The 19,494-nt window shown below is 37.0% G+C and overlaps 1 protein-coding gene across 1 annotated transcript in view; it reads left to right on the top strand.

The window, feature by feature from the left end:
* Positions 1-19,494, top strand: part of PRKAR2B (protein kinase cAMP-dependent type II regulatory subunit beta) — a 171,586-nt gene that overhangs the window by 128,358 nt on the left and 23,734 nt on the right. The window contains exons 5-6 of the mRNA XM_037836396.1: positions 13,036-13,142; positions 16,086-16,239. Of these exons, the coding sequence (XP_037692324.1) occupies positions 13,036-13,142; positions 16,086-16,239 (261 nt within the window). The remainder of the gene's footprint in view (positions 1-13,035; positions 13,143-16,085; positions 16,240-19,494) is intronic.

Genomic DNA, 19,494 nt, shown 5'->3' with positions numbered 1-19,494 from the left:
AGAAATAAGCCCATGTGTCTGTGGTTAATACATTTAATAGGGTGCCAGTACATTCAATAGAAAACAAAGAAAGTGGTGCTGGGACAACTGGATATCCACATCCACACCTATACAAAAATTAACTGAATGGATCAAAGACCTGAATGTAAGAACAAACTCAGAGAAGAAAACATAAAGGTAAATATTCATGACCTTGGATTAGGCAATGAATTCTTAGATATGACACAAAAGAAAAAATAAATGAGACTTCCTCAAAATTAAAAACTTTTCTGTATCAAAGAATATTATCATTACCAAGAAAGTGAAAACAAAACCTACAGAAAGGGAGAAAATATTTGGAAGCCATACATCTGGTAAGGATTTAATATCCAAAATATATGATCTTCTACAACTCAACAACAGTAAGACAAACAACCCAATTAAAAAATGGTCAAAAGATTTGAATAGATATTTCTCCAAAAAAGATATACAAATGTCCAATAAGCACAAGAAAATATGCCCTATATCACTAGTCATTAGAGAAATGCACATGAAAACCATGATGAGATACAACTTCATACCCACAAGGATTGCCATTTTGTAAAAAACAGAAAATAACAAGTGTTGGTGAGGATGTGGAGAAATTTGAACCCTTACGTGTTGCTAGTGGAAATGTAAAATGATGCAAACACTGTGGAAAAACAGTTTGGCAGTTACTCAAAAAGTTAAACATAGAAGTACCATATGACCCGGCAATTCCACTCCTAGGTATATAGCCAAAAGAATTGAAAGCAGAAACTCAAACGGATACTTGTACACCAATATGCATAGCAACATTGTTCACAATAGTCAAAAGGTGGAAGCAACTCTACTGTCCATCATCCGATGAATGGATAAAAATGTGGTATATACATACAATGGAATTTTATTCAGCCCTAAAAAAGTGTGAAGTTCTGATACATGCTACAATATGGATGAACCTTGAAAACATAATGTTAAGTGAAGTAAGCCAAACACAAAAGACAAATATAGTATGATTCCACTTAAATGAAATATCCAGAATAAGCAGATTCATGAAGTACATTAGAGGTTACCAGGGGTCGTGGGAGGTAGAAGGGGGGGGTTGCTATTGCTTCATGGGTACAGAGTTTCTGTTTTGGGTGATGAAAAAGTTTTTGTAATGGATAGTGGTGATAATAGCACATTTTAAAAGAAATCAATGTCAATGAATTGTACACTTAAAAGTGGTTAAAATAGTAAAGATTTAAGTTATCACAATAAAAAAAGACAAAAAATGGTTAATTCTATGTGATGTGAATTTCACATCAATAAACAAAATTATGTATATAACCCATCTGACCGTGTTGATTTCCATTAGCTTTAATATTTAATGACTAAAATACACTTTATGGATAAAATTAAAATCAACTGCAGAGTCATTCACTGCAGCCCCTCCATAAAACCTGTGTACCACAGAAGACAGTTTGGAAAACATTGAGCATCATGGAAGATGGAAGCTTACATTTGAACACTTCTCTCCAGTGACAAGGAGCTTATCTATTTGCAAGGCAACCTTATCACTGCTAGAGAGTTGTCATTCTTAGGCAGGTCTTTACATTGTGCTGAAATCTCCATGAAACTTCAGCAGTCCAGTTTTGGCCTCTGGAGTATCTGACATCATCGGTGTGACAGAAGATAGTTGAGGTGTTAACATGTGGGTCTTCTTTTCTCTCTAGTTTCTCTCTTTTCTCCCTTCTTTGCTCCCAGTTCCCTGAACTATTCCTCCAATGGCCTGTTTTCAGATGTTTTAATTACCCTCTTCTGAGTGTTCTCTTGCTTATTCCTGACTCTCTTGAAAGATGGATGCCTATATTATCTCCACATTCGTTTTCTCCATACAGCAGAGTATTCTGATGTATGGATATACCATAATTTATTTATACAGTTTCCTGTAGATAACATTAGTTTGTTTCCAATCTTTTGCTATTAAGATGGCACAATGAAAAATGCCTATGCACATGTAATTTCACAAATATTTCACAAATATCTATAGAATAACTTCCTAGAAAAGGAATAGTGAGGTGAAAGCATATGCATATTTGAAATCTTTATTAAGTATTGACAGATTCCCCTCCATTGAAGTTGTTCCATTTTACCTTCCCATCAGCAATCTGTGTGAAAATGCCTCTTTCCAACCCTGTCTCTAACACAGTGTGTTATTCTAACATTTTATCTTTGTGAATCTGATAGGTGAAAAATGGTATTTCATTTGTTTTAATTTGCATTTCTCTTTAAGAGAAGCTGAGCATCGTTTTTATTTTTAAGAGCCCCCCTTTCCCTTCTTTGAATAAATGGATAGAGAAACAGCAGAAATTCTCTTCATCTTTGGTATTTTTAAAATATGTCATGTCATGCTCATGTGCGATGTTTGTAGTATGTGCGATGTTTGTAGTCATCAATTGTGCTGGGCACTTGAATGAGCCCTTTCAGTCTGAAAATCTGGGCCTTTGGTTCTGGAAAATTTATTCCATATTTCTTTGATTATTTCCTCTTCTTTGTTTACTCTATTATCGCTTTTTGTAGCTCTAATTTTTTTAAGCTCTTTATTGACTTTCTTTGAGGTTTTTGTTTTTATCTTCTTACCCTTTTACGTTAAAAAAAAATTTGGCAGTCATGTTTTAAATTTCCAAGCTATTCGTTTTCTCTGAGATGTTCTTTTTCTAAACATTCTATTTTTTGTTTATGGACAGAATACTATCTTGAATATCTCTGAATATACAAAGTAGAACTTTCTAACAGTTTTCTACTGTTTCTTGAAATATCAAGCTCATCTTGTGTTATTTTTCTGTTTATCTTAGTCTTGTGGCCTACCAGAGGGGCAATAAAAAGCTGATTTAGGGCTCTGAGTAAGTAGGGCAGACCTGTCAACAGATGTACTGTTTAGGTTGAGCTGACAGGAAGCCAGCTCTTAGGTGGGAACCCCTAAATGCCAGTATGTGAAGGTCTTTGTTCTAGGGCACCCATCTGTACAAGAGCCATTCAGTTCTCTCTGATTTGTTTCATTTGTCCCAAGAACCTGACTCTGATCTTACATCTGGGGAGAGTTGGGGTCGACACTTGTCTGCTCCGCTTTCTGTGTGCAGGCTAGAGGGATTTGGAAGGACGGTATCCTACTGATCAGTGCGGGATGTTTAATCAGTCCACTTCTTTTCAGCTGTTGTCTCATGCCCACCCCTAGCTGAACCAAGTGTTTCCAAGTTGGGAGCCTCGTGGTGCTCTGTAACGCACAGTGGCCCCTCCATGCTCTAGGACCTTCTGCACTTCTCTGGGCTGCTCCCTTCATCACCCTCATTTTACTCACCTATGTTCTGGAAATCTCTAATCCATAATGTGCCCCTTCTCAGGCTTCATATTGCTGTGGATTCATACCTTCACATCCCCTATAAAATTTTAATGGTCTGTTCATCCTCTTAATCTGGATGGAATATTTTGTTTCTTTAATCTGTTTTCACCACTTGCAATCTTTTTTTCCTTTCTCTAATCTGTTTTCAGCTTAATTTTTTATAATAACTCATTATTGTTGTATCCTTTTTTTTTTTTTTTTTTTTTTTTTTTTCCTCTCCCTCTCTTTATCATCTGATGGTCTATATCTATCTATCTATCTATCTATCTATCTATCCATCTATCTTCCTATCAATCATCTATCTATTTTCTAAACCTCTGAGAATAGGTCGTATATGTTTTGTTCTTTGAATGCTTAATACTTTCATGTACACTTCCTAAGAACAAGGATATTTACTTATGTTACCATCTTAAGGACAGTTATCAAATTCAAGAAATTTAACATCGCTATAAAGATAACAGTCTATATTCCAATTTTTCATATCTCCAAAGGACATTTCAAAATGTCCTTTTGGGCTTTTTTTCCTCTATTATTATCTTGTCTATCTTTTGGTTTCATACAGACTTTCAATGAGCCAATTTGGGTTCTGACCACATTTGCTAGGAAATAGCTGTTTAAATATGTCTTCCCCTAACACATTTCTGATGGGATTCGCCTGGCAAAGGTAGATGGGATTTTTTTTTTTTAATTGGAGCCATACTAGAAACAGAATTGCTTCTGGTAATTGCTGATGCAGTTTCCCAGCTAGCATACATGGAGATAAGGTGACAATTCCATTGAACAGAATAGATGGCAGAGAAGAAGGGTGAAAGATTGCCACCCTACAAGAACAGACTATCCAGCTCCAGCACAGATTAGTTTATATTTAGTTGCTTTTCCCTGCTGTTTTCTCTATGTTTAAAGCCCTTGTATATTCTTTTTTTTTTTTTTTTTTTTTTTAATCATCATTTTATTGAGATATATTCACATACCACGCAGTCATACAAAACAAATTGTACTTTCGATTGTTTACAGTACCATTACATAGTTGTACATTCATCACCTAAATCAATCCCTGACACCTTCATTAGCACACACACAAAAATAACAAGAATAATAATTAGAGTGAAAAAGAGCAATTGAAGTAAAAAAGAACACTGGGAACCTTTGTCTGTTTGTTTCCTTCCCCTACTTTTCTACACATCCATCCATAAACTAGACAAAGTGGTGTTTGGTCCTTATGGCTTTCCCAATCCCATTGTCACCCCTCATAAGCTACATTTTTATACAACTGTCTTCGAGATTCATGGGTTCTGGGTTGTAGTTTGATAGTTTCAGGTATCCACCACCAGCTACCCCAATTCTTTAGAACCTAAAAAGGGTTGTCTAAAGTGTGCATAAGAGTGCCCACCAGAGTGACCTCTCGGCTCCTTTTGGAATCTCTCTGCCACTGAAGCTTATTTCATTTCCTTTCACATCCCCCTTTTGGTCAAGAAGATGTTCTCCGTCCCACGGTGCCAGGTCTACATTCCTCCCTGGGAGTCATATTCCACGTTGCCAGGGAGATTCACTTCCCTGGGTGTCTGATCCCACGTAGGGGGGAGGGCAGTGATTTCACCTTTCAAGTTGGCTTAGCCAGAGAGAGAGGGCCACATCTGAGCAACAAAGAGGCATTCAGGAGGAGACTCTTAGGCACAAATATAGGGAGGCCTAGCCTCTCCTTTGCAGCAACCGTCTTCCCAAGGGTAAAACTTATGGTAGAGGGCTCAACCCATCAAACCACCAGTCCCCTATGTCTGTGGTCATGTTAGCAACCATGGAGGTGGGGTAGGCGAATACCCCTGCATTCTCCACAGGCTCCTCAAGGGGGCACTACATCTTTTTTTTTTTTTTTTTTTTTTTTTTAACTTTCCCTTCTTTTTTCAAATCACCTGTATGAAAAAAAAAGTTAAAAAGAAAACAAACATACAATAAAAGAGCATTTCAAAGAGACCATAGCAAGGGAGTAAGAAAAAGACAACTAACCTAAGATAACTGCTTAACTTCCAACATGTTCCTACTTTACCCCAAGAAAGTTACATAATATAGCAACATTTCAGTGAACTTGTTCCTACTACAACCATCAGAAATTAACAGACCATAGTCATTTCTGGCCATCCCCAGAACGTTAAATAGCTTATCTGTTCTTCCTGGATTATTGTTCCCCCTTCCTTAATTGCTCTCTACTGCTAGTTCCCCTACATTCTACATTATAAACCATTTGTTTTACATTTTTCAAAGTTCACATTAGTGGTAGCATATAATATTTCTCTTTTTGTGCCTGGCTTATTTCGCTCAGCATTATGTCTTCAAGGTTCATCCATGTTGTCATATGTTTCACCAGATCGTTCCTTCTTACTGCCGCGTAGTATTCCATCGTGTGTATATACCACATTTTATTTATCCACTCATCTGTTGAAGGACATTTGGGTTGTTTCCATCTCTTGGCAATTGTGAATAATGCTGCTATGAACATTGGCGTGCAGATATCTGTTCGTGTCACTGCTTTCCGATCTTCCGGGTATATACCGAGGAGTGCAATCGCTGGATCGAATGGTAGCTCTATATCTAGTTTTCTAAGGAACTGCCAGACTGACTTCCAGAGTGGCTGAACCATTATACAGTCCCACCAACAATGAATAAGAGTTCCAATTTCTCCACATCCCCTCCAGCATTTGTAGTTTCCTGTTTGTTTAATGGCAGCCATTCTAACCGGTGTTAGATGGTATCTCATTGTGGTCTTAATTTGCATCTCTCTAATAGCTAGTGAAGCTGAACATTTTTTCATGTGTTTCTTGGCCATTTGTATTTCCTCTTCAGAGAACTGTCTTTTCATATCTTTTGCCCATTTTATAATTGGGCTGTCTGTACTATTGTCATTGAGTTGTAGGATTTCTTTGTATATGCAAGATATCAGTCTTTTGTCAGATACATGGTTTCCAAAAATTTTTTCCCATTGAGTTGGCTGCCTCTTTACCTTTTTGAGAAATTCCTTTGAGGTGCAGAAACTTCTAAGCTTGAGGAGTTCCCATTTATCTATTTTCTCTTTTGTTGCTTGTGCTTTGGGTGTAAAGTCTAGGAAGTGGCCTCGTAATACAAGGTCTTGAAGATGTTTTCCTACATTATCTTCTAGGAGTTTTATGGTACTTTCTTTTATATTGAGATCTTTGGTCCATTTTGAGTTAATTTTTGTGTAGGGGGTGAGGTAGGGGTCCTCTTTCATTCTTTTGGATATGGATATCCAACTCTCCCAGCCCCATTTGTTGAAAAGACCATTATGGCTCAGTTCGGTGACTTTGGGGGCCTTATCAAAGATCAGTCGGCCATAGATCTGAGGGTCTATCTCTGAATTCTCAATTCGATTCCATTGATCTATATGTCTATCTTTGTGCCAGTACCATGCTGTCTTGGCAACTGTGGCTTTATAATAAGCTTCAAAGTCAGGGAGTGTAAGTCCTCCCACTTCGTTTTTCTTTTTTAGAGTGTCTTTAGCAATTCGAGGCATCTTCCCTTTCCAAATAAATTTGATAACTAGCTCTTCCAAGTCTGCAAAGTAGGTTGTTGGAATTTTGATTGGGATTGCATTGAATCTGTAGATGAGTTTGGGTAGAATTGACATCTTAATGACATTTAGCCTTCCTATCCATGAACATGGAATATTTTTCCATCTTTTAAGGTCCCCTTCTATTTCTTTTAGTAGAGTTATGTAGTTTTCTTTGTATAGGTCTTTTACATCTTTGGTTAAGTTGATTCCTAGGTACTTGATTTTTTTAGTTGCTATTGAAAATGGTATCTTTTTCTTGAGTGTCTCTTCAGTTTGTTCATTTCTAGCATATAGAAACATTACTGACTTATGTGCATTAATCTTGTATCCCGCTACTTTGCTAAATTTGTTTATTAGCTCTAGTAGGTGTATCGTTGATTTCTCAGGGTTTTCTAGATATAAGATCATATCATCTGCAAACAATGACAGTTTTACTTCTTCTTTTCCAATTTGGATGCCTTTTATTTCTTTGTCTTGCCGGATTGCCCTGGCTAGCACTTCCAGCACAATGTTGAATAACAGTGGTGACAGCGGGCATCCTTGTCTTGTTCCTGATCTTAGAGGGAAGGCTTTCAGTCTCTCACCATTGAGTACTATGCTGGCTGTGGGTTTTTCATATATGCTCTTTATCATGTTGAGGAAGTTTCCTTCAATTCCTACCTTTTGAAGTGTTTTTATCAAAAAGGGATGTTGGATTTTGTCAAATGCTTTTTCAGCATCTATTGAGATGATCAATTGATTTTTCCCTTTCGAGTTTTTAATGTGTTGTAATACATTGATTGTTTTTCTGATGTTGAACCATCCTTGCATGCCTGGAATGAACCCCACTTGGTCATGGTGTATGATTTTTTTAATGTGTCTTTGGATTCGATTTGCAAGTATTTTGTTGAGGATTTTTGCATCTATATTCATTAGGGAGATTGGCCGGTAGTTTTCCTTTTTTGTAGCATCTTTGCCTGGTTTTGGTATTAGATTGATGTTAGCTTCATAAAATGAGTTAGGTAGTGTTCCATTTTCTTCAATGTTTTGAAAGAGTTTGAGTAAGATTGGTGTCAGTTCTTTCTGGAAAGTTTGGTAGAATTCCCCTGTGAAGCCATCTGGCCCTGGGCATTTATTTGTGGGAAGATTTTTGATGACTGATTGGATCTCTTTGCTTGTGATGGGTTGGTTGAGGTCTTCTATTTCTTCTCTGGTCAGTCTAGGTTGTTCATATGTTTCCAGGAAATTGTCCATTTCTTCTACATTATCCAGTTTGTTGCCATACAGTTGTTCATAATATCCTCTTATAATTTTTTTAATTTCTTCAGGATCTGCAGTTATGTCACCTTTTTCATTCATTATTTTGTTTATATGGGTCTTCTCTCTTTTTGATTTTGTCAGTCTAGCTAGGGGCTTGTCAATCTTGTTGATCTTCTCAAAGAACCAACTTTTGGTGATATTTATCCTTTCTATTGTTTTTTTGTTCTCTATGTCATTTATTTCTGCTTTAATCCTTGTTATTTCTTTTCTTGTACTTGGTTTAGGATTGGTTTGCTGTTCATTTTCTAGCTTCTTCAGTTGATCCATTAGTTCTTTGATTTTGGCTCTTTCTTCCTTTTTAATATATGCATTTAGTGCTATAAATTTCCCCCTTAGCACTGCTTTTGCTGCATCCCATAGGTTTTGGTATGTTGTGTTCTCATTTTCATTCGTCTCTATATATTTAGCAATTTCTCTTGCTATTTCTTCTTTAACCCACTGATTGTTTAGGAGTGTGTTGTTTAACCTCCAGGTATTTGTGAATTTTCTAAGTCTCTGATGGTTATTGACTTCTAATTGTATTCCATTGTGGTCAGAGAATGTGCTTTGAATAATTTCAATCTTTTTAAATTTATTGAGGCTTGTTTTATGTCCCAGCATATGATCTATTCTGGAGAAAGTTCCGTGAGCACTAGAAAAGTATGTGTATCCTGGTGATTTGGGATGTAATGTCCTGTAGATGTCTGTTAAATCTAATTCATTTATCAGATTGTTTAGGTTTTCAATTTCCTTATTGGTCTTCTGTCTGGTTGATCTATCTATAGGAGAGAGTGATGTGTTGAAGTCTCCCACAATTATTGTGGAAACATCAATTGCTTCCTTTAGTTTTGCCAATGTTTCTCTCATGTATTTTGTGGCACCTTGATTGGGTGCATAGACATTTACGATTGTTATTTCTTCTTGCTGAATTGCCCCTTTTATTAGTATGTAGTGGCCTTCTTTGTCTCTCAAAACATCCCTGCATTTGAAGTCTATTTTATCTGAGATTAATATTGCTACACCTGCTTTCTTTTGGCTGTAGCTTGCATGAAATATTTTTTTCCATCCTTTCACTTTCAATTTCTTTGTGTCCCTGTGTCTAAGATGAGTCTCTTGTATGCAACATATTGATGGTTCATTTTTTTTGATCCATTCTGCGAATCTATATCTTTTAATTGGGGAGTTTAATCCATTTACATTCAACGTTAAAACCGTGAAGGCATTTCTTGAATCGGCCATCTTATCCTTTGGATTATGTTTGCCATATTTTTCCCTCTCTCTATTAATATCCTTTATTGTACCCATACCGAATCTCTTTAGTACTGAACCTTTCTCCAAGTCTCTCTGTCCTGTCTTTGTTTCTCTGTCTGTAGGGCTCCCTTTAGTATCTCCAGTAGGGCAGGTCTCTTATTAGCAAATTCTCTCAGCATTTCTTTGTCTGTGAAAAATTTAAGCTCTCCCTCAAATTTGAAGGAGAGCTTTGCTGGATAAAGTATTCTTGGCTGGAAATTCCTCTCTCTCAGAATTTTAAATATATCGTGCCATTGCCTTCTCGCCTCCATGGTGGCTGCTGAGTAGTCACTACTTAGTCTTATGCTGTTTCCTTTGTATGTGGTGAATTGCTTTTCTCTTGCTGCTTTCAGAACTTGCTCCTTCTCTTCTATGTTTGACAGTGTGATCAGTATATGTCTCGGAGTGGGTTTTTTTTGGATTTATTCTATTTGGAGTTCGCTGAGCATTTATGATTTGTGTATTTATGTTGTTTAGAAGATTTGGGAAGTTTTCCCGAACAATTTCTTTGAATACTCTTCCTAGACCTTTACCCTTTTCTTCCCCTTCTGGGACACCAATGAGTCTTATATTCGGACGTTTCATATTATCTATCATATCCCTGAGGTCCATTTCGAGTTTTTCAATTTTTTTCCCCATTCTTTCTTTTATGCTTTCATTTTCCATTCTGTCATCTTCCAGGTCACTGATTCGTTGTTCAACTTCCTCTAGTCTTGTACTATGAGTGTCCAGAATCTTTTTAATTTGGTCAACAGTTTCTTTAATTTCCATAAGATCATCCATTTTTTTATTTAGTCTTGCAATGTCTTCTTTATGCTCTTCTAGGGTCTTCTTGATTTCCTTCATATCCCGTACTAGGGTCTCATTGTTCATCTTTAGTTCTTTGAGTAGCTGCTCTAGGTGTGTCTCTTCTGGTCTTTTGATTTGGGTGCTTGGGCTTGGGTTATCCATATCGTCTGGTTTTTTCATATGCTTTATAATTTTCTGTTGTTTTTGGCCTCGTGGCATTTGCTGTCCTTGATAGGGGTCTTTTAGGGTTTGTAGACCAGTTGAAGTCCTTATCTCTAATTTATCAGATCTACAGCTTCGTGGAGTACACTTTCTCTAACTAACCAGCAGGTGGCGTCCACGAGTCACCTGTTCTCCACAAGCCAGATCTCCCCTGCTTAGCCTTTTTGGTGAGTGGGGGAGTGAGTCTTGTGGGGCCCAATTGGTGTCCCAAGCTTGCGTGTGTAGTTGGTGTTGCCTGCCCTGTATGTGGGGCGTGTTTCTGGGCAGTCGGGGAGGGGGGGTGGCCCTAACAATCAAATCTCCCTGATGATCCTAGAGTTTTAAAGCTACTGCAATAGTCTAATCCTTCAGTTCAGTCCTGCCACAGTTTGTCTCTGCCACTGACCCACAAGTCTTTGGTATTGGCGTATGGCTCCTGAGACTTGCAAGTGGGCCCCTCTTCCAGGCTGTGCACCCCGGGTCCTCTGTTGAGGGATGACTGTGCTATGTCACAGGTGAGTGCCGTCCCCCCAGGGCAGTTCTGGGCTGCTGGGCTGTGTTGGGAGGCTCCCAGTCTGCTCAAATGATGGCTGAATGGGGCTCTGTTAATTCACACTGCTCCCCCTTCCCAGCTCTGGGACATTCAGCTGAGGTTGCAGGGAAGGCTAATGTCCACGCCCAGTTTTGTGGTGTGTGCCTGTTATTTGAAGCACTTCCGTCACACTGGGTTGTCTGGGGCAGCTCTGGGCTATGGGGCTGGCGATGGGCAGGAGTGTTTCCTGTCCACCAGGATGGTGGCTGTGAGCGGACACCCCCCTTTTCTTGGGAAGTTGTGTTGTTTAGTGAATTTTCTCAGCCACTGGATTATTGCCTTTTGTCTCAGAGCTCTCTTATTTCTGCTCTTGACTTGACGTGCCCAAATTTCAATTCTTTGAAGCTTTCTGTATTGAGCTTCTTAGAGTAATTGTTTTAGAAAAAGCAAAAAGGATTTAAAAAAAAAAAAAAAAAAAAAAAAAAAAAACGGCCCTCCTCAGAGATCTAATGGGTTATTGAAATGCTAATAGACAAAGCAACCAGGGCCATTAAGGAAAGGTGCCCTGGGCAGAGAGATCAGCCTTGCTTCGGGATTTGCATATGCGCCTCAAGGCCTGATCTCCGCCCTTCCCCTTTCTGTGTTCACCAGAACTCCAAAAATCCTCTGCTTTTACTTTGGAGCTTCTCGTGTTGTTTTCCTTCTATGCCCGTCTCCTCTCTGCTGGGCTGGCTGCTCTCAGAGTCTCTGGTGTCTGGCCTCAGTCTATCTATGGTTGGAGTTTGAATCAGTAGAATGAGTTTCCGATGAGAGCAGCCACTGCAATTCTCCCTTCTCCTTCCTGGAGCTGACAGCCCCTCCTCCCCCGGGACTGAGCCTGGCAGGGAGGGGCGCGGGTCCCCTGGCCGCAAAAACTTACAGATTTCGCTGATCTCAGCAGTTCCACGTTTTCATGAGTGTTGTATGAAGTATGCCCAAAGACAGATTGCTCTGTGGTGTCCAGTCCACGCAGTTCCTGGCTTTTTACCTACTTTCCTGGAGGAGTAACTAAAACATACAGCTCACCAGTCTGCCATCTTGCCCCGCCTCCTGTTGTATCCTTTTTATACCCATTGGAGTGACTTGACCAAGGGTTCAGAGCTAGTAAGTGTCAAAACTAGAAAAAAATCTTCTAACTTTTCTATTACTTTTGCACCATGCTGTTTATCCATTTATTCTATTTGAGTCTTTGACTTGCTTTTGTAATTGTTCTGAGGAAAGGTTTCGTTTACCTCTTAGTTTGTTCTCATAAGCTGAAATTTATCCTTAAGTCTTGTCAGTTTCACATTAGCAGAAAAAAAAATTTACATGGCTTAAGTAGTCATTAAATTATAGTTACGTTATTTCTACCTTCAGTTTTAATAACTCTAGGGAGGTAAATTGTTGCTCCTGAATGACAGAGAATAGGGATAGAATATTTGCTATAATTGTTTTTGTTGTTTTTCTGTTTTGTTGTTTTTCTGTTTTGTTCTGTTTTGGGTGCTGAAACCAAAAGGATGGAATTGAATCAGGATCTAAATTTTCCAAATAGGTAATCTCTAAATAAATTTTAGCTATGACTAACATAGGTAATTTTTTTTTAATGGGATCTATACCTTTAAAAGAAATTGAGATAGTTACTTACAAACTTGGCCATTCTAGTTGATAAGATTATATTTCACTAGGTATACAGTGTTTGGCAGTTTATTTTTCATGTTTAAAGTGGTGATAGTTTTTGTAAATATTCTAAAATAGACTAATTATAAGTCTTTCAGATACTGAATATGAGAGTGAATATACAATCGTCTCAGTTATATGTGATGTATTATAACTGCATTTTTTTTTTCTGATAAGACTTAATGGCAATGATGATATTTCCATTTCTATGAATTTGTTCTCAAAAATCCAAAGCTAATTATGGTTACTTAAGAAAACGTATTCTAGGTAAACTTAAAAATTTTATCTTATCTTTTTAAACGATAGGAGCAGATGTCTCAAGTGTTAGATGCCATGTTTGAAAAATTGGTCAAAGAAGGGGAACATGTAATTGATCAAGGGGATGATGGTGACAACTTTTATGTAATTGATAGGTAAGTTTTATACTCTGAAATTTAAAGAACCTTTTGTGTAAAGTCTCAACAGTTATTATAACTACTGGCAAATTAATATGTGAAAGTCGCTATTGCTTCTTCACTCTTATTACTACATAATGGGCACCATAAACATGCTGTGAATACAAGCAGTAAAACCATATTTGATCAAGAAAAGAGGTGTAGTCATAGAGCAACTTAAAATTATTTTTGGTTAGTTTAACCTAAATAAGTAGATATCAGTCATTTACTGTGAGCTTCCTCATTTGCTAACTTCCGTCTGTAGTAGATGCCTATTACAGTGTAGGATAGAAGGATTATACAGCATCTAGGATATTTTTTGAATCACTCTCTAATTCAACCTATGTTCTTTAAAAGTATTATTATCATTATTAATAACCATAAAAGTGAAATATGCTCATGGTTAAAAACATTTCAGATATTCCAGAGGGGCATAAGATCAAAAGTGTTTCTTCCCACTGCTTCAGTCATCCAGTCAGTAGAGAGAGTAATTTATGCGTCCCATGAGAAATTGTTTGTGCATTATTATATTCTTCCTTAAAAATTTTTATAGAAAAATTGTTTCTTTTAAATAAGAATGCAAGAAAGCATTCTTATTTCAGAAAAATTTCAGAAAATCTAATTTCAGAAAAATTAGGTTGTGCTTTACCTCATCAAAGAGATGCTTTAAGTGATAACTAGATAAAGGTCCTAAAATGTAATAAGGGAGCAGTCTACACTGTATTTTTTAACTTTTATAAAAACTATGGTAAAGTGTTAATCAAGCAGTTGGTATTGTCATCCCTTCCCATTTTGGGTGGAACATGAAACATTTACAGCCTGATTTATTGGATTATATTTACCTCTTTGGATAGAACTGTGTGCAACTCAGAGGCCTTGCTGAAAACCTCACCCCTTTGGCTCCTGAGGCCCCTTTACTGAACTTGTATCTGGTATCTTTCATGCATCAGTATGCTCTATGTATCGTTTTTCTTGGAGTAGAGTAGGGTTTTCACTGATTGCTCCATTTTCTCATCCCTCATGCCTTGGTGACCCATAGATCTATTATCACCAGAGCACTAGCCAGGGCCAGAGTGTATTCTGTGACTTTAGACTAGAACAAAACAAGTTATCTCATATATAAATCAATGTCACGATTTTGTATCAACACCTTTAATCAGTGAAACGCTTCAGAAAGCCATTCAGCTATTTAACTGTATTTTGTTGTAGCAGGTATTTTGATTGTAAAAATTGCCTTACATTTGTGTATAGTACATTCCCTTTCAGTTAGATCCTGTTCACCCATTTGACAGATGAGAACAGGCTCAAGCACACAGAAGTGACATGATGCAATTCAGGTTGCCAGGTGCCTGATGTAGCACAAGACCTCACAGCCTGGTTCCTGGCTGGCTCCTGCTGTGCCCGGGACTCCACCCTGCCCGAAGTCTTACATTATCTGGAAAGAAAGCTACATGAAAAAGGAGCACACAGTATTATATCAGATTTTCGACAGATGTAATTTCAAATGGACTGGTAGCTTGGTTTACTTCTCATCAGCACATTTATTGTATATTTTGTCCAATTCAAAGTAGTAAATGTAGAAAACATTTTTAGTGCAAAAAAGACTTTATAGAGAGGAGTTAGTCTGTACTTGAAAAATAATTATTTGTGGAACAAATTCTAGAAGGTATCCTTGAAACATTGGTTCTATCCATGAATTATATTAAAAACCAATTATTCTCTGCCTTTATTCATTGGTACCTTTTGGCCATTTTCTGTTGTTGTGTTTTTCTTTATCCTACTCTTAATCTTTTAACAGTCTTAAAAGCTGTTCCCTTTTTGCCAACCCTCCACCCCACCAATACCTTTTTTGCCTTTTGTTAGGATTTAGCCACAGAATAAAGCCTAAGAATTGCTCCACTCTGCCTCACAGGTGCTTCAGCAGGCCTTGAATCGTGTTCTCTCAGATAAAATACAGTATGTCGGAAGAAAGCCCTCCACACGAAGAATGTAGTTTATATAAATATAGGGTCTGGATAATACATAGGGCAGTGATATGTAAATGAGTCTTATTTGCCTAGAAAAAGAACGAATTAAAAGATAACCACAGAAAAATGACAAAAGGACCAAAACAGATACTTAGTCTGAATTTCTACCACTTTTTTTTTACTTTAGATCTGGGGTTGGCAGACTTTTTCTGTAAAGAGCCAAAGAGTAAATATTTTAGGTTTTTTGGGCCACGCTTGCTCTGTCTCAGCTACTCAGCTTTGCTAGTGTTGCAAAAAATAGCCATGATGGTGCATAAACAAATGAATGCTGTATTCTAATCAAATTTTATTTACAAAAGCAGGCAGCCAGTCTGTGGACCTTAGTTTGCCAACTCTTGCTTTAGATTATAAAGGACCCTAGCAAGTACTGTAGGGTAGTGGCTGACAAAATTGCCCTAGCTATACTCTTTTAAAAAATACATTTATTTCTGGGCACAAGAGTAATGCGTGTTCATTTTAGAAACAAAAACTCTTTAACTTAGATAGTGACCATCCCTGGAACCCCACCCTACCCTGACCCCCAGAGATAACCACTGCCAGTGGTTGATATATGTTCTTCCAGATGATTGGTTGTAGTACAGAAACTATTTAGTTGTATTCTTAATTATATTTTTATTGGTTATTTTATCATCTTAAAGTTTTGTTATTTAGTCTTATTTTCCCCAGCGGGCAAACGTATCGCTTTACCTTAGCCTAGTTGGTCTCTTCATGCTTGTCTGGAACAGATAGTGCCTCTGGCACATTTTGATGCCCTTTTATTACTTGCTGTCATTAAAGGGGTAGGGGAGGCCAGAAATAAGATTTTATTGCATAGGGTCCTTCTCTGAAATAATGTTTGATTGTACTGAAAGTTTACTTGAATTACTTTTACCTTTGATTTATACATTTTCAACAGAGGAACATTTGACATTTATGTAAAATGTGATGGTGTTGGAAGATGTGTTGGTAACTACGATAATCGTGGGAGCTTTGGCGAACTGGCCTTAATGTACAATACACCCAGAGCAGCCACAATCACGGCTACCTCTCCTGGTGCTCTGTGGGGATTGGTGAGTAAAAATTTAGTTGACCCAAATGTTATTATTTATTAAATTAGGACAACAGCCAGGTAGAGTCATTATTTTTAATTTTTATAGGTAGCTATATTTGGGGTCATCAGTTATTCAGGGATTTATTAATTATTAAGCAACTACTGGATGCTGAAGTGGTGGGTACCGAGACTGTGCTAAGTTAAATCTTCAGGTCCTTTTCCCCACTCCTCCAGTCAAGTCTGGAGCTTGGGGCCTGCCAGCCCTGGGGAAGACACTCAGATTCAAATGCTCCTCTCCTTTCCACTCTTAAAGAACAACCAGCCACACAAAGTATTGGTGCTACTTTCTCAGATAGCTTTCTGAAGTAAGTATTATCTGATAAATAGGTTGTTTGCAAAACATGGTCCCTTGATCAGTGGCATCTTTATCACCTGGGAACTTGTAGAAATACAGATTATGGAGCCTCACCCAGGGCTGAATCAGAAACGCTGGGGAAGGGTCCAGCACTACATTTTAACACACCTCTAATCATGTCTAGGTCATTCTGATATCTTCTCAAATTTGAGAAACTACTATAAATGGATTCTGTTGGTTGGAGTAAATGATTGATAACAGCTTTGCATTTAAAAGTAGCTGCACAGAGAAAAAAATTCTTGAGGTTCTGTGCTTCTCACCCCTGGCTGCACATCACAATTACCCGGGGTGCTTTATAAAAAAATCCTCTTGTCTCAGCCCCACCCAGATCGGTTTAATCTGAATCTCTCGGGTGGGACCTGGGCGTTAGTACTTTTAAAATACATTTCTTAATGGTGGTATTTCTACAAGACTTGAAAGTTAGTTTAAAGATGAAATTTGGGGAAAGGTTCGTTTCATAGATGGTATCAGGATGCCAAGGATCAGGGACTAGTAAAGTTGATTCCAGAAGACTGTATTTAGGATTGTGTTTCTCAAACTTGAATGTGCTTTCAGATCACCTGGGAGTCTTGTTCAAATGCAGATTCTAATTCTGTGGGTCTGGGTGTGGCTTGAGAGTCTGCATTTCTCATAAGCTCCCAGGCAGTGCTAGTGTGCTGGTGCTCAGACTGCACTTTGAAAAGTAGCACTGACTTAGAAGATGGTTGTCATGTTTTTTTGTTTTTTTGTTTTTAATTGTTGAAAACAGCCTACCCTGTAGTTTTGACATGCATTTATTAGGTTATTTCTCCTAAATCGCTTTGTTAAAGGAGGAAAGGTTGAAGTAAATATGAAGTTTATTAATCTTATTTCCAAGGACTACAACCTTCAGGTGTCATAACTACTCAATCATGACACAATTTGACTTTGAAATGGATTCAGCTGATAAAAATATCTCTGGAGCAGAGAAACAAGAAATTTTTTTTTTTTTAATTTTGATTAATACCAGGCATTTATTTTATACATATTTAAAATGTGATGAGTCACTCTTAAGTTATAGAAGAAAAATTGGAAGTGTTTCAGGTAGACAGAAACTCATCAGCTGAAGTGTTCTAAGGACAATCAAAAATCCTAAAGCCAGCAAAGTAAAAACTCCAAACCAGAGAAGACTCAGTCTACAGAAAGTGTATGCATGTCAACAAAGCACTGAAATAAATCTAGAATATACCATTATTAGGGAAAGAATTGTTTAAAAATTTAGTCATCCCAATGGGATTGCCAGGCAGGATCAGATTGTCACATGGTAAGGAAGCCTCCTCCTTGGACATCCTTGATACGAGATCAAATATTTTGCAGGTTGGCACCTTTGAATACTGATAGTTTTTAGTTCTGGTAAAAACTTTAATTAGGAATAAAGGCATAATACATTCCCATTGTGTATTTCCCATTGTGCATGTTACACTCCCAAGAAAGACTGAGCACTTCAGAGATTTTTACCAGTCTATACATGTTATTAAACTTTATAGGAATGGGCAATTTGTGATAATTACCTTGGAATACATGTACAAATGCAATAGCTTTTTTAAAAACTTGAATAATTCACATAATTATTTTAAACCTGTATTTTAAGAGCATCATACCTAACTAGCCTCTTCTCAAGGAAAATGGAGTGGAAAAAAATTTTTTTTCTTTTAAGGTTAACAGATTGGAGCTCTGCCATAGAAGTGTGCAGAGATAAACATCCCAAGAGAAAATTCCGTTACAGAATAGTCTAACTTTGTAAATAAAATTTGGTCATTGTTAGCCTTACGGGATTAACTGATCTGCATGCTTGATGATTCAGAGAGGAGATTATTAAAATGACTAGGATGAAAGCATTTCAAATGGTACTTTTTGAACTTTATATGTCACAGTGGATGTAAAGGGGTGGGCTACTGATAGAAAGTTATTCCAGAGATACAGTACTCATTATGGTTACTTTCTAAATCACTAAACTATTTCTAGTCTTATCTGTTTTATAATAAACTCTTATTCATAAGAGTGTTGCAGCTGGTTCCCAAACTGGATTATATATCCGAATCACTTGGGGAGCTTTTATGAATTAGAGATTATTGTACCCTATAGGCAGAGATTTTGAGTCATTAAGGTCTGGGTCCTCAGAACCTTTTTTTTTTTTTAAACACTACATTTTGCTTCTGATACAGAGGCAGGTTTGGAAATGAGTGCGATATTTTGGTAATTGTCTTTAAAATTTTCTCCTTTTTTTAATTATTAAAAAATGTCAAAATACAGCCAATACTAAATTGTAATAAACTAACATAAGTATGGAAATATAGCCAATACTAAATTGTAATAAACTAACATAAGTATGGAGGCTCTTATTAAAGAATTAAAAGAATATTTTATGAGAATATTTGAAAATAAAATATGTAGGAAAATAACTTTTTGAGGAGTTATCCTTAAAAATTTCTCTAGTTTTTCAATTGTGTTTTGCATCTTTGAGGTCATGTAATATAAACATAAATAGAAAATCTTAGACTGTATGATAAACACTGGAATTAGACCCTATTCAAAAAAGCTGTAGTTTCTTTGTGCCTTCACATTTTTAAAAAGAAAACTCTGTCTTAATGTGGATGTGACAGAGTACCTGGAGTAAATAATCTCTCAAAGTCTCTCACACTATAATTGCTTTATGATGTTAAAAATTTTTCTAATAGTGTCAAAATTTTATGTTTTTTTTTACTGCAACCAGTATTAAGAAACATGAGCATCATGTATGTTTGTGTGTGTGTTTTTGTTTATAACTGAAGAAAATATTTAACAAAACAGATTTGCTGTTCTTTATTTTTTATAAAAGTGCTGGTCATATCCCACCAAACT

This window comes from Choloepus didactylus, chromosome 5, assembly GCF_015220235.1.
Source record: "Choloepus didactylus isolate mChoDid1 chromosome 5, mChoDid1.pri, whole genome shotgun sequence".
Taxonomy (NCBI): domain Eukaryota; kingdom Metazoa; phylum Chordata; class Mammalia; order Pilosa; family Megalonychidae; genus Choloepus; species Choloepus didactylus.
This window is presented reverse-complemented; position numbering and strand designations above follow the sequence as displayed.